This window comes from Camellia sinensis, chromosome 11, assembly GCF_055761805.1.
Source record: "Camellia sinensis isolate YWXY chromosome 11, ASM5576180v1, whole genome shotgun sequence".
Classification (NCBI taxonomy): domain Eukaryota; kingdom Viridiplantae; phylum Streptophyta; class Magnoliopsida; order Ericales; family Theaceae; genus Camellia; species Camellia sinensis.
Window position 1 is genome coordinate 21,053,546 of NC_138971.1, and position 12,963 is coordinate 21,066,508.

The 12,963-nt window shown below is 35.5% G+C and overlaps 2 protein-coding genes across 2 annotated transcripts; both read right to left on the reverse strand.

Annotated features, from left to right (window-relative positions):
- Positions 1-4,879: 4,879 nt before the first annotated feature.
- LOC114312188 (serine/threonine-protein phosphatase 7 long form homolog) lies at positions 4,880-7,671 on the reverse strand. The gene is made up of 5 exons (XM_082894865.1): positions 7,651-7,671; positions 6,825-7,490; positions 6,539-6,745; positions 6,020-6,451; positions 4,880-5,927 (listed from the first exon to the last, which is right to left on the reverse strand). Exons 1-4 carry the CDS (start codon positions 7,669-7,671, stop codon positions 6,443-6,445), a joined length of 903 nt encoding a protein of 300 aa, XP_082750991.1. The 3' UTR covers positions 4,880-5,927; positions 6,020-6,442.
- A 737-nt stretch (positions 7,672-8,408) lies between these two features.
- Positions 8,409-10,273, reverse strand: LOC145803081 (uncharacterized). The gene is made up of 2 exons (XM_082896431.1): positions 9,098-10,273; positions 8,409-8,997 (listed from the first exon to the last, which is right to left on the reverse strand). The coding sequence occupies exons 1-2, from the start codon at positions 10,132-10,134 to the stop codon at positions 8,556-8,558; spliced, it is 1,479 nt and encodes a 492-aa protein (XP_082752557.1). The 5' UTR covers positions 10,135-10,273; the 3' UTR covers positions 8,409-8,555.
- Positions 10,274-12,963: the final 2,690 nt, after the last annotated feature.

Below are 12,963 nucleotides of genomic sequence, written 5' to 3' on the forward strand. Positions count from 1 at the left end.
ATCAATAATTTATAATCAAACACACAACTCATATATCGATATCCGTATTTTTTATCAGCAATAATAACTAAACTATTTTTAAAATACTGAAATTAAAAATTGATTTTTTTTCAATTAATTTTTTTTCAGTAATTTTTTTTGAATAATTTTTTTTTCAAATTTTTTTTTCATTTTAAAATAAATCTATGTCAATTATTTTGTATCAATTAAATTTTCTATCAATTCATTTTTTACGCCTGTACAAACATCTTCTACCATACATTTTTTATTTTTTTTCTAAAATTTTGTTAACTTTTGACAATACATATTAATAAAAATTAACATAAATACACTAAGTTTAATATTTTAAAATAGAAATCATAACGTAAACCTTACAAACCATTATCAATTTTTTTTCTCATTTATTACACGTTATTAATTTAGTAATAAACTCGTAATAGATTGTTCAGTATTTGTTCAGTATACGGATGTAATATTATTAAAAAATTATTAATATTATAAAAAAATAATAGATAAAAAATAAAAAGTAAAATAAAAAATAAAAAACAACCTAAACCTTCTGAACCTCAGATAATTGAACACCAGGAAGTCAAACCGGGACAACCGGCCGGTCATCCCATCTCACACCAATTCCCACTCCGTGGAAGCTTTTCAGAGAAAAAATATGAGGTTCACGTGATACAGAGAATAAATATGAGGTTCACGTGAAATTTTCAGAGACGATGGAGAAAGACATGGAAGTTTTTCAGATCAAAAGAGAAAGAAATATGAGGTTCACATGAAATTTTCAGAGACGATGGAGAAGGACATGATAGCTTTTCATATCAAAAGAAGAAAAAGGCAGAAACGTTAAAAGTGAAGAACTGAAGTACAAGCTGCCAAACGGGTTTTCAAACTGTAATTTGAATTAACACGAGGAATTGTATTTTGAATGTCCTATCCAAACGTGAAGCGGGATTTCACGTGTTGAAAGCTAATTTGAAAATACAAACAAACAGAGCCTAAAATGTTAGGGGGATCTTAAGAAAAATGTTTGGGATTTTTTTTTTTTTTTTGAACCCTCACAACACTTTTAAATTTCAATTATTGATGTATATATAGGACCTACTCATATATGTATCACACCATCAATGATTAAGATTTAAAAGGGATTGTGAGGTCTACAAAAAAGGTCTCAATCATTATTGAGATCTTAAATAATTTATTAAATTTTTTATATGGGCTTGAGATTTATATATATGTTATATATATATATATATATATATATATATATATATATATATATATATATATATATGTGGGTTTGTCTGGATCTTATGTAAGATATATATATATATATATATATATATATTTGAGATCTGTAACATTTTTTAAAAATTAAAATAAAAAGGCCAAATTATTTAAACTTTTTAAAAATTCGGTATCCAACTAATAGGTTGACTAATTTCATCCTCTACTTACGTGTTTAATTAAAGTTGGTAATTAAAGTTGGGAATTTTGCCCCAATCGTCAAAACATTATATGCGCTTACAAACCATAGAATGCACACCTTCATGTCTTACATCTAGACCACAGACCAACCCTTTCAAAATTTTATTTTATTCTCTTGTGATTTAAGACTCCAATATAATTGAGGATGGAAATAAAATATTAAATACAACTAAATTAAAGAAGAATTTAGGTCTTGCTTGACAAGTGACTTTTTTAGTCAAAAAGTCACTAAAAAAATAAAAAAGTCAACAATCTATATCAAAAAGTCAAAGATTCTTTTTTCTCCCTATTTTTTACATATCTTTTTGTAAAAAGTTAAAAAGTCATCCAAAACATACTAGTTTTTTTTAGCTCATATTTTAGACAAATAGCCAAAAAATTACTAAATTAACTTGTTCCCAAACGAGAACTAAGCAAAGCAAATAATTGTTTCTACTACTTCAGTTTATAAAGAAAAACAAAAAATTAAAAGTAAAAAAAGTAAATAGATAGGACGAGTCAAATAGGGTCATGTTTGTTTGAGCGAATTGGATAAAAAAAGAATTATAATGCAACGGGCTATTAATCTTGGGATAAATAGTTCTTGGACTATTTAACTAGAAATGTGATCTATTTGTTTTGTCATGAGATTAGATGTCTAGAAAATCTCATTTTTCATTAGGAAATTATGAAGAATAGTAACTTCACAGAAGACCATTATCCTTTTGAATTGTTTGCAATGACGATACTAAATTTGAAATATATTTTATTTTTTTATTTGAAGTTTATTTATTTTATTTTATTTTACTAAGATCATTTTTAATTTTGTTTAAATAACATTAGAATTATATTTTCATTTTATGATATTGCTAATACGAAAGGGGGGGAAAAATACGAGAAGACTAATATATCATGAGATTAATTTATACATATTTAATGATGTGTAGCCTATATTTGTTTTGTCATGAGATTAGATATTTAAAAATTACTATTTTAGTGAATCTCATGTTTGATTAGGAAATTATAAAGAATGATAACTTCACAAAAGACTATTTTATCCTTTTGAATTGTTTAGAATGATAATACCAAATTTTGAAATATATATTTTTTTTTGAAGTTTTTAATAATTTTATTTTTTTGGGGTGAATATTTATTTTATTTTACTAAGGCCTCGTTTGGGATGCTACCTTTTTAGCCAATTAGCCAAAAAGTTACTAAATTAGCCAATTAGTCATACCAAAAAGTCAACAATTACGGCTTCTCTCTACTTTTTACACAGCTTTTCGTAATTAGTCAAAAAGTCATCCCAAACATACAAGTTTTTTTTACCTACCTTTTTAGCCAATTAACCAAAAAGTTACTAAATTAACCTGTTTCCAAACGAGGCCTAAGATCATTTTAAATTTTGTTTAACTACGACATTAGAATTATATTTTCATTTATGATTTTGCTAATACAAAAGGAAAAAAAAGAAAAAATTGAAGAAGATTATTATATATCATGAGATTAATTTACACATATTTAAAAAAAATAAATGAAAAAAATAGATGTTATGTATTATTTTTCTTTTAAATATTAGAAGTATATATCTTTTTATTATTTTGCTAATATAAAATAAGAAAAAAAAAAGACTGTTATATATCACATACATGTTTAAAAAAAAATTAATATGTTTTAAAAAATAAAAGAAATAAATTAGGGTCAATTTCATTATTTAACTATTTAATCCGGATATTGGCTTAATCCATCTATTTCTATCCCACACCCTCGTTGCAGCTTGAAAAATGATTACGACCCATTACGTAACGGGAACCAGTTGATACGGTTGCAATTTTCAGTCACACTGTGATACTGATGGGTATCCGTAACGGGACCTGGTTTTTCCAATATGAATCGGCTGGTACGTTACATACCGGCCGTTTTTTTAAAACTATGGATACCATTGGATTACAAATCTTCAGTAATTCTTTTGTAGTTTTGCGTATTGAAATCTTAAATATTTTCTTTGAAATAATGTGATTATAGAAACCAAAACAATAAAGTATAATTTATTATTTCCACCGTCAATTTTAGATATCACTTGGGTTAATTGTACTTATTTTTTTAATTTTATTTTTGGAGTTTTGAGTTAACAAAATGTTATGATTGCATTGTTCTTTCTTTCTTTTCTTCTTCTTTTTTTTTTAAAAAAAAAATTCAAATTCAAATTTTAAATTTTCATTGTTTCCTCCATTTTATTTTCAAATCCCAGTTAAAATCATGTTCTAATTTTAATCTTGGGGAAGCAGTTACCACAGTTTCAAATTTCAATGCAGCTTTTGATCGGTTGGCCAAATTCCTTGCACTAAAGTCAAGGATTAGGGGCTTGTTTGATTGGGGGAATTGTATAGGATTTAGGATTAAGATTATTAATTTATTAGTTACAAATTTTATTATATGGATTAGATTTTCAGGGTCATTTTATGTAGCAAAATTGACGCATTTTTTTAATGCTATGACTAATAACGTAAAACATACATATAATTAAGATTAAATATTTATATATCTATTGTAAAACAATCGTGGATAAAAATGAATTATTTATCTCATTAATTCAATTGAATGACCAATCCTACACTAATATCATAGATCGAACAGGAAATTGCATACATACAGCTACCATGTGTATATATGGTATAAATATCGTAGCATACCACAACAAAAGTTTTACAGCTATTTCTAGCGATATCATCATGACATATACGGTGGTTGATCTATATTCAGCAATGGGTCGCTATTGGGTTACAGATGGAGATGAATTTCAATACCCATTAAATCCAAATTTGCGTTACTCACGTGCCACCGTCAATACCATGAGAGCTGAGTGGGAATTTCGCAAACTCGAGCAAACGTTCTCGTTGAGCTATGCCGTGAAGTTAATCTTAAATTTCCTCGCCGGTTAGCCATGCGTATGCCAACTGACACTCCACAGTTGTTGCAAAGGGCATTGCATCGTATCCGCGACGAGGTTAATCGCATGACCCAACGTTTGCAAAGGTCCGGACTAATGAAGACCGCAAATGAGCGTGCCGAAGATGGGTTAATGGATGATGCACACCAGTACTACGCCTGGAGCATGGATGTTATGTATGAATCTGATATTGAGATGTCAGATGATGATGATAATGAATGAAATTGTTTGGATGAACGCCCAGGGCATTTCTGTAATGCATGCAATTTGTAATGCTTATCCATGACTTATCAATGAAGCGAGATATTTCAATTATTTTTAGCCTTGAACAAACATATTTTTTATAGCTTCTTTACACGTTTTGTTCAAACCAAACGCGTTTGTAATTTATGTTCTCCTAAATTACGGATAATGAGAGAGGGGTAGAGATGTGAAAGAGATTTGTGTGATTCATCAATATAAATAAGAATAAAAAATTGTGAAATTATAATTGCGAATAAATAAGTATGACACTTACATCAGCTGTACAAGTTTGACACATACAAACAAAAAAAAGAAAAAAAAAACCTATATAGTCCATATCGCAACCGCTAATGCCCTAACCTGCCCCCAGTCCCACAACCCCGACCGTGGATCTCCCTCCTCGGTCTCCTACGGTAGACTCTCTGAATATCTGGCACTCTCTCCCCTGCATGCGGCCCTCCACTGACTGCCTGTGGAGCCTGTGAGTGTGAGTGTGACCCCCCCTCTCCTGCATCTGATGCCCCTGATCCTGCTTGTGCCTATAGATCAGATACTGCTGTCAGCTGTGAAACTCCCACTCCCTCGTCTGGTGCAACTGTATCACGATCTGCAGCTGGACCCCGACCTCTGCCTCTGCCCGCACCCCGACCTCGGCCGCGACGTCCCCCACGACCATAACCTCTCCCTCGCGCTCTGGGGGGGGCTCAATATGGGCCTCATCATCAATGTGGGAGATGTCAGTGAGAACTGCATCATGTGTACTCCTGGGCGCGGTCGAAGTAGTACCCATAAAAGCAGGTGGTAACTGGGTGGGTGAGGTAACAACATCATGCATAAACCGGGGCGCGGTCGAAGTACTCCCCAGAAAAGTAGGCTGTAACTGGGTAGGTGGGGTAATAACATCATGCATGAAGCGGGGCGGTGACCAATCAGGGTCAGGGTCAGCATGCTGGGTAAGATGTACGTGTGGGGAATATGGAGAAATGTATGGGGTATCATGTGGAGGGGTGACTGAAGTCGAAGGACCTGCTGTGGCTGGCGCTGAACTGGGAGGCACTGACGTGGACGGGACTGATGTGTCTGGAGCAGCTGCTGCACTGTGTACACCGTAGTCCCCAAAATGCAGACGATCTACCCGATGGGCATGCCGGATCCCCTCGTACAACAACTCTCTGATCTCTACAAGGGCCTGCAGACCAAGCTGTCCATCACGTCTGAAAATGGCGTCCTCAGCCAAGTGATATGACCTCCCAGCTCGAACCACCTGGAAAAAAAATCAGATATATTAGGCTATAGTTGACTGAAAATAATCAATTATGATATTAACAATTATCGGACATATAGTACGATACTCACCAATGCCTCGAGAGAAGGCCCAACTCCCTGATATCCGGCCTCGGACAGGTGGCTCGGATTACCGACAAGTAGGTGTGTATGTCGCCGATACCACAACATGTAAGGGTCGGGAGAGGGGAGGACCCCATCGTTCCAATCAGCCTGTACAATAGTGTCGCGACGGGCATCCCACAACTGTATGTATCGCATATGATGCAGACTCCAGTCAGTGCTGGCTCGGCCACGTCTATCCGTCGCATGCAACCGCCACTCGGTGTCACACCGATCCGGCACGGCCTGGACCCGACCAAACTGTCGGAGGACACGATCAGGGAGATGCCACTCAACCACGTCAAAACAAATGAGTGGTACTCTCGCCATCCATATATCCTCACCTAGGCGGCAGTAGTCTGGGAGCGTCTGGAGGACATCAGCATAAGGCTGCTAGATAAACTACAATAACGACAAGTCTATTAAAAATCACTCATAGACATATACAGTTCATATGACAATTAAAATTTAGGTATTTAAATTTGATACCTCGCCGTCTATCATCCGGTCAAGCTGGTCTCTATACACGACCACTACGTGGGTCGATACGACCTCGTGGCTCATGTCAACCCTCCACCGGCTACCTCGAGGTCCGGCCGGCATCTGCATGTCTCCCTGCCCGATGGGAACCTCACCAGGAGCAACTAGTTGCCGCCTAGACGGGGCAATGCGAATCAATCTCTCCCACGCCCAAATCTGCAATAGTTTGAACGCAATTACAATACTGATATATGCCATACAATATGAATTGACATGTAATAAAATTCTTACTAACCTGTAGCAAGACAAGGGGTCCTCCGATCTGAGTCACACCCACCTGAGTGGCTCGACATAACATCCTATACAAGCATGCCAAAGCCGCGGCGCCCCAGCTGTACTGGCCGATGACGTCAATGTCTCTCAACAGTGGCAAATACATCAGCTTGAGCAGGTTCTGTGACTTATCAGGGAGAAGTACCCCCCCAATAAGCCACAGAATATATGCTCGCGCATGCTGCTGTACTAACTCATCTGCAGCATGATCTGGAAAATCGCCCTGAAAATGCTCCGACAACCACCTCACCCTCACTCTACCTGCCTGTAAGTCTGCAGGTATAGGTGCTACTCCCAATAGCTCAGCACATAGCGCTATCCACTGCTCCGTCGTCAATGATGGGTCAAGTCCAGTAACTGCTCGCCCATCAATCCGTAGACCGTATAGGACAGATACGTCCTGCAATGTGACGGCGGCCTCACCGGTCGGGAAATGAAATGTATGAGTCTCTGTGCGCCATCTCTCGACGAGAGCAGTAATGAGTGGGTGGTCCAGTCTAATATGGCCTATACGATATACACCATAGAATCCCGCGCGTAGTAGACACTGCAAGACTCTATGGTCCAATGGACGATCCCACAGGCCGGAATCTCCCCGTCGGCATGCCACCACGGTGCGTGACTGGTCCTGCATAACAGAATGAGTATTTTAAATTATAGCATTATCAAGGAAGTCAAAAACAAAATGCAGTGTATTTTCATTGTACGCGTAAAGTCCAACAAACGTTATTGCATACCGGGTCCTCCCATATACTGTCAGCCCGATGTGGATGACTCAAAAGGGGGACCTCATCAGGTAGATGTGCCATGAAGCCTGTACAGTTGAAAAACAAATACATTTTGAAAAACTGTATTGGTGAGCATGTAATTTAACTATATCAATTAAGCTCAAATTATTATGTACATGACGACTTGGAAAATAAATGTGGTCGATTATTTTAAAAGTATAAATTTGTGTGCCATTAACATGGAAGCAATTAACTAAAATCAGAATTTTGCATATTATGTGCCATTAAATATGATAAGCAATTCAACATAACCTATCGTTATCTATGCTTCGGACTAATATAAAAATCTTTTACAAAGTCATTTTACGATCTCAGTTACATAAGCTTAATAATGACAAATAACATGTGGATAGTTTTTGTATGTCAATATTTACAAAAAAATGGAATGATCATTTTTTTTTCAAAACTTCATTATTGATTTTGGCATATTTGACATAACCTCATTATTGATTTTGACATATTTGACAAAACTTTGTTACATTTATGGCATATTCGACAACTTCATTATTGATTTTGTAATTTTTGTTTTGCAATAAAGTATAAAATTCGTAAATTACGTACATGTAATTCATAAATTCTAAATGTACAAAATGCTTGAATCAGTCGAAATATTAAAATCTTAAAATGAAAGAAGAACTATGTGATTTTAAATAAAATTCTGTAATAAACATTTTCAATGAAGTAGAGAATAAAAACTATGATAGTTGTAAATTTTGTCAAGCAAATAAAACAATTACAATATATAAAGAATTAAACAATAGAAATGATCTATTACAAATAAAAAATGTTCTATTAAATGTATGACCCCGTTTACAAATAATGAATTACAAAAGAAAAGAAAATGATCTATTACAAATAAAGAATTACAAAAAGATCTATTACAATATGTAAGTATTACATAGTCTTCATCGACCAAGTCGCGCCGGACATGTTCGCCTGTCATGACCTGTCTGCTGGCACTCACTGCAACGAGCGGTCAAACGCCTATCTGATATGTCCATCTCATTCGGAATACGAGACATAGATGCACGACCCCGTTTCACTTGTCGCAGACGCAGTACATTAGGCATTAAAGTCCACTGCGGATCAGCCCAATAATCTTGATGCGGTATTGGATTGAATTTAGTTTCCCAAACCCTCATGTATACAGGAAGCCTATATACTAGATCAACGTACTCGAATGGATTGTCACCGCATTCAGACATTACAGCGAGCATATGAGAACATGGATAGTGTCGTATCTCATATTTCCCACAACTGCACGTGGGTTGATTCATCCGCACAATTTGTGTATTGCAACCTCGTCCATGGCGAAAAGATGTTTGCACCTCAAACACGCGGCGTGGCCTATAAAAAAATTGTAATAGAAACTAATGAAGTTCATGTTTTTAGGTGTAGTTAAATTGACAACATAATAACAATAATTTAATTTATATTACAAACTAACCTGTCATATGATATCAACTTGAAAGTATTTGCCCTTGCGATGCCATCCTCAATAGTTTTTTGCATCTCTCTAGGGTATTGGAACTCATTTCGTACATCTAGTTCAGCTTGGGCTCCCATCTCGTCAAAATATTTTACAAGCCGCCGAAATGTAAATTCAACCATAGCTGAGATAGGTAAGTTCCTTGCACCTTTCAAGACGCTATTGAAGCACTCTGCATCATTGCTAGTCAATACCCCCCACCGATGTCCACCGTCATATGAAAGGGCCCAGTCCTCAGGATTCATCTTGTAAACCCAAGTGATGGCTTCTTGGTCAGTAGCCTGTATTTGTTGTAAGTAACCATTACACTTTCGTCGTTGATGAGCACTTCCTGCTTTCCATAGAAGTTGTTTCAGCTCCTTATTTATGAACGTAGTGTTAAAGTTACTACAAACATGTCGAAGGCAGTGCTGATGATATCCAACAAATTGGAGCGAGGGATTCAACCAATGCCGCCTCACAGCAGCTAAAATACTCTCAGCTCGATCGGATATCAAAGTCACTCCCTGTCGGTCCATGACAATATGTTCCTTGATATTTGAAATGAAGAACGACCAAGACTCTAAACTCTCCTTGTCGACAACAGCAAATGCAAGCGGTAGTACTTTGCCATTGGCGGTGACAATCGTTGCTACAAGCAACACACCAGTGTATTTCCCGTATAAGAATGTACCATCTATGGTTATAACAGGCCTACAATGTCTGAATCCATCGATGACGGGTTTGAAAGACCAAAAAACAAAGTGGAAGACGGGCATAATGGTTGTATTTCCGGTATATCTATGCTTCCATTGCACGATGGTGCCAGGATTAGATGTTTGTAATGCATACATGAATTTAGGCAACATCATATATGATTCATCCCAATCTCCGAATACCATTCTAATTGCCTTTGCCCTTGCATGCCACGCCTTCTTGTAATGTATAGTATAGTTCATGGACTTTTTTATGTCTTCGATGACATTCTTAATGGGCATATCAGGTTCGTTCTGCATACAACAATACCTATGAGTCAGATTATTTTGGTGTGAACACTTTAAAGACACAATTTTGGTGTGAACACTTTAAATAAACAATGTGTATATAAATGTAAACATTTATTTTGTATACTCACCGCAACTTGTCCCAAAAGATGAGAAGCAATGTAACTTGAGCTAATATTTGTGTGGTCCCTGTTCATTCGTGGGTATAAACAATGGTGAGGACCCCTATACTGCTTTATTTCAAAAAGCCCATGTCTCCTACTAAGAGATGCACGCAACCACCATCTACAGTCGTGCTTGCAAGCACACACCCAAACGTCTCGCTTGGAGGTTACGACTTTATACTCTCGATTATTTGTTGCATGGTACAATTTCACAGCATGTACGAGTTGCTTCTTATCAACGAAAACCATCCCTTTGTCCAACTCTGGATTTTCAGCATTCCAGATTCGGTTACGGGGAACGACATCGCGGTTACTAATGTCAAAATCACCACCCATGTGAATGTTTTCATAGAAAGGGATTTCAGGTCTAGGTGGAATGGGGGCATTCTGAATATCAACGGGAGCGTCGACATCATCTTCTTCATCATCATCATCATCTGATCTGCCCAATAAATTTTCTTCATCACACATTTCATTCTCATCATTGTCTAGGGCGACATCAGGATCGTACATGTCACTGTCAGCAAACTGCACAGAATTAACCGTTTCAGCCATATTACCAGCAACTTCAACTGGAGTCGTATGATGGCTATAGGTGGGCACATCTTGGGTGTTATTGTGAAATTCAGTCTCGTATCCACCATGTGAACTTGATTCTCCACCATGGCCATGAAATGTCTGTTGTGTGTAGCCAGCTGCATAACATTCATTTGATTCATACATAGGAGACTGAAATGCTGTCGTGTCAACCCCATGTGTCAGCAATGTAGTGAACGGATGCGAATCCATCGGTGTTATATTCGGAAGATTCTGTACAACCTCTTTCTGAATGTACACTTCCAAACAATTTGGTGGTTCGAAATTTCCACCGATACTTAAAACGGTGTTCAACGCCTCATCGTCATTTATCGGTAATATTTTGTATTTGCTGGTTGCTTGCCACTGGCGATAAGGATATCTACATTTGAAGATCAATCGGACTGTTTCCCCGTAACTTGCGACCTTGGACATAAACATCTCCTCCAAATTGCCAAGTGTGGTGCCAAGTTGCACCCTATATATCCCTTTCGGCTCAGCATCATATGACACACCTTCATCGGGATCCCGAATTATGTTTCCCCCCCCCAGTAAAAGATAATTGGAACAGTTGCCATATACTTGCTTCAATGAAACAATAAATATTAAAATATCAACAATATACATATATCGAATTGTACTTGTAAAATAAACATTAAAATTTGCAGAAGCCACAAATAAAACCAACCCTCTAATTTTTTATCAATTTATATTTTCCAGGGTTGAAGGAACTGTAGAGGTGAAACATTAATTCAATTTGTATTTTGTCAACTACATATTTGTGTCCCAACTTGATTATTACTGTTTATTTTCTCATTTTTTTCACTTATTTTTATTCGTATAACAGAACAGCTGAGATTTCATCTATACGTGGAGTTATAGATTGTGTCTCATTTACTTCCTATGTGAAGACTCTTATCTTTTCAACGTGAATGTTCTTTGTTGTCATTGCTCTATTGTCTTAATCTAAAAAACCCATAACAAGAAGTATACTTGTTGTCTTAATTCTTTCGAATTAGTGGCGAAAAATAAAATAGGTTGAGAGATATTTAGTAGAGGGTGACGCGATTGATTTGGACAATATAAAATACATGGTGCAAACATTGAGAGAGATTTTTTTAACCTGGTGATGCAATTGTTCAGATTTATGGAAAATATAAGTTAATTTGATTTGCTCCAACTTGTGCCATTACGGACCTTAATGACAAAGTTATTTCCTATGTGAACTAGTAACCCTCGTCCATTTTGTAGAGGGCATAGAGGCTTTCTTATAAAATTAAAACAAAAAACTGATTTTGGATCATTTTGGATCGTTCTGAAAAGTAAGAAAAAAATTAAATTTATTTACTCCTTTTTTTTCTTACACATACAAAAACAAAAAAATAATTACAGAGATAATTTATAATGGCCAAAAATTAGAGATAATTAAATTGAAGTTGGTGGTTAAATGTATGGACTACATTTTGGATAGTTATCCATGTGAATCTATCGGGCCATCCGTACCAATTATTTGGTATTACAAAACACATGCTTACCCATTAAAGTGCCAATTTTTTTTTTTCCCTTCTTACGTACGAAATTGCTATGGACTATTAATTAAAATAATTTATTACTCTTTTCATGCATATATTGTAACTACTCTAATAATGACTTCTAATTATACAAACATGAATAAACATTATTAAAACATAATGTTTAGATTTTCCTTTTCAATGGTAGTGGACAATCACAAAGTGAAAAAGGCGATAAGTCAGTTCGTTCAATACCCATTTCAAAAACTTTTTCAAATTTTCTTCAGTTTTCTGAGAAAATTTTAATTTGTACTAGAATACTATTATATGTATTACAAATTCAGCTCATTAAATTTTTTAATCATAGTTTGGCTGCCTGACCCCAAATATAGTGAAATAAACCAAACGAAATTAAACCAAATTTTTTTTTTAAAAATCAAATAGAGTCAAATTTAAATATTTTGAGAAACCAATAAAAATATTTCTTTTTAATAAAATAGAGTCAAAATTAAATATTTTGAGAAACCAATAAAAATATTTCTTTTTAATAAAATAGAGTCAAAATTAAATATTTCAGAGAACATGATCTT

What these genes read in the sequence shown, in the direction of transcription:
- LOC114312188 (XM_082894865.1), bottom strand. Translation starts at nt 7,671, where the DNA reads ATGGCACATCTACCTGATGAG. An exon ending in TGGCACATCTACCTGATGAG is followed by an intron (nt 7,491 to 7,650) that starts GTCCCCCTTTTG and finishes TCTGTTATGCAG; the next exon opens with GACCAGTCACGCACCGTGGT. An exon ending in GACCCCTTGTCTTGCTACAG is followed by an intron (nt 6,746 to 6,824) that starts GTTAGTAAGAAT and finishes AAACTATTGCAG; the next exon opens with ATTTGGGCGTGGGAGAGATT.
- LOC145803081 (XM_082896431.1), bottom strand. Translation starts at nt 10,134, where the DNA reads ATGCAGAACGAACCTGATATGCCCATTAAGAATGTCATCGAAGACATA. An exon ending in AAGTTGATATCATATGACAG is followed by an intron (nt 8,998 to 9,097) that starts GTTAGTTTGTAA and finishes ATTTTTTTATAG; the next exon opens with GCCACGCCGCGTGTTTGAGG.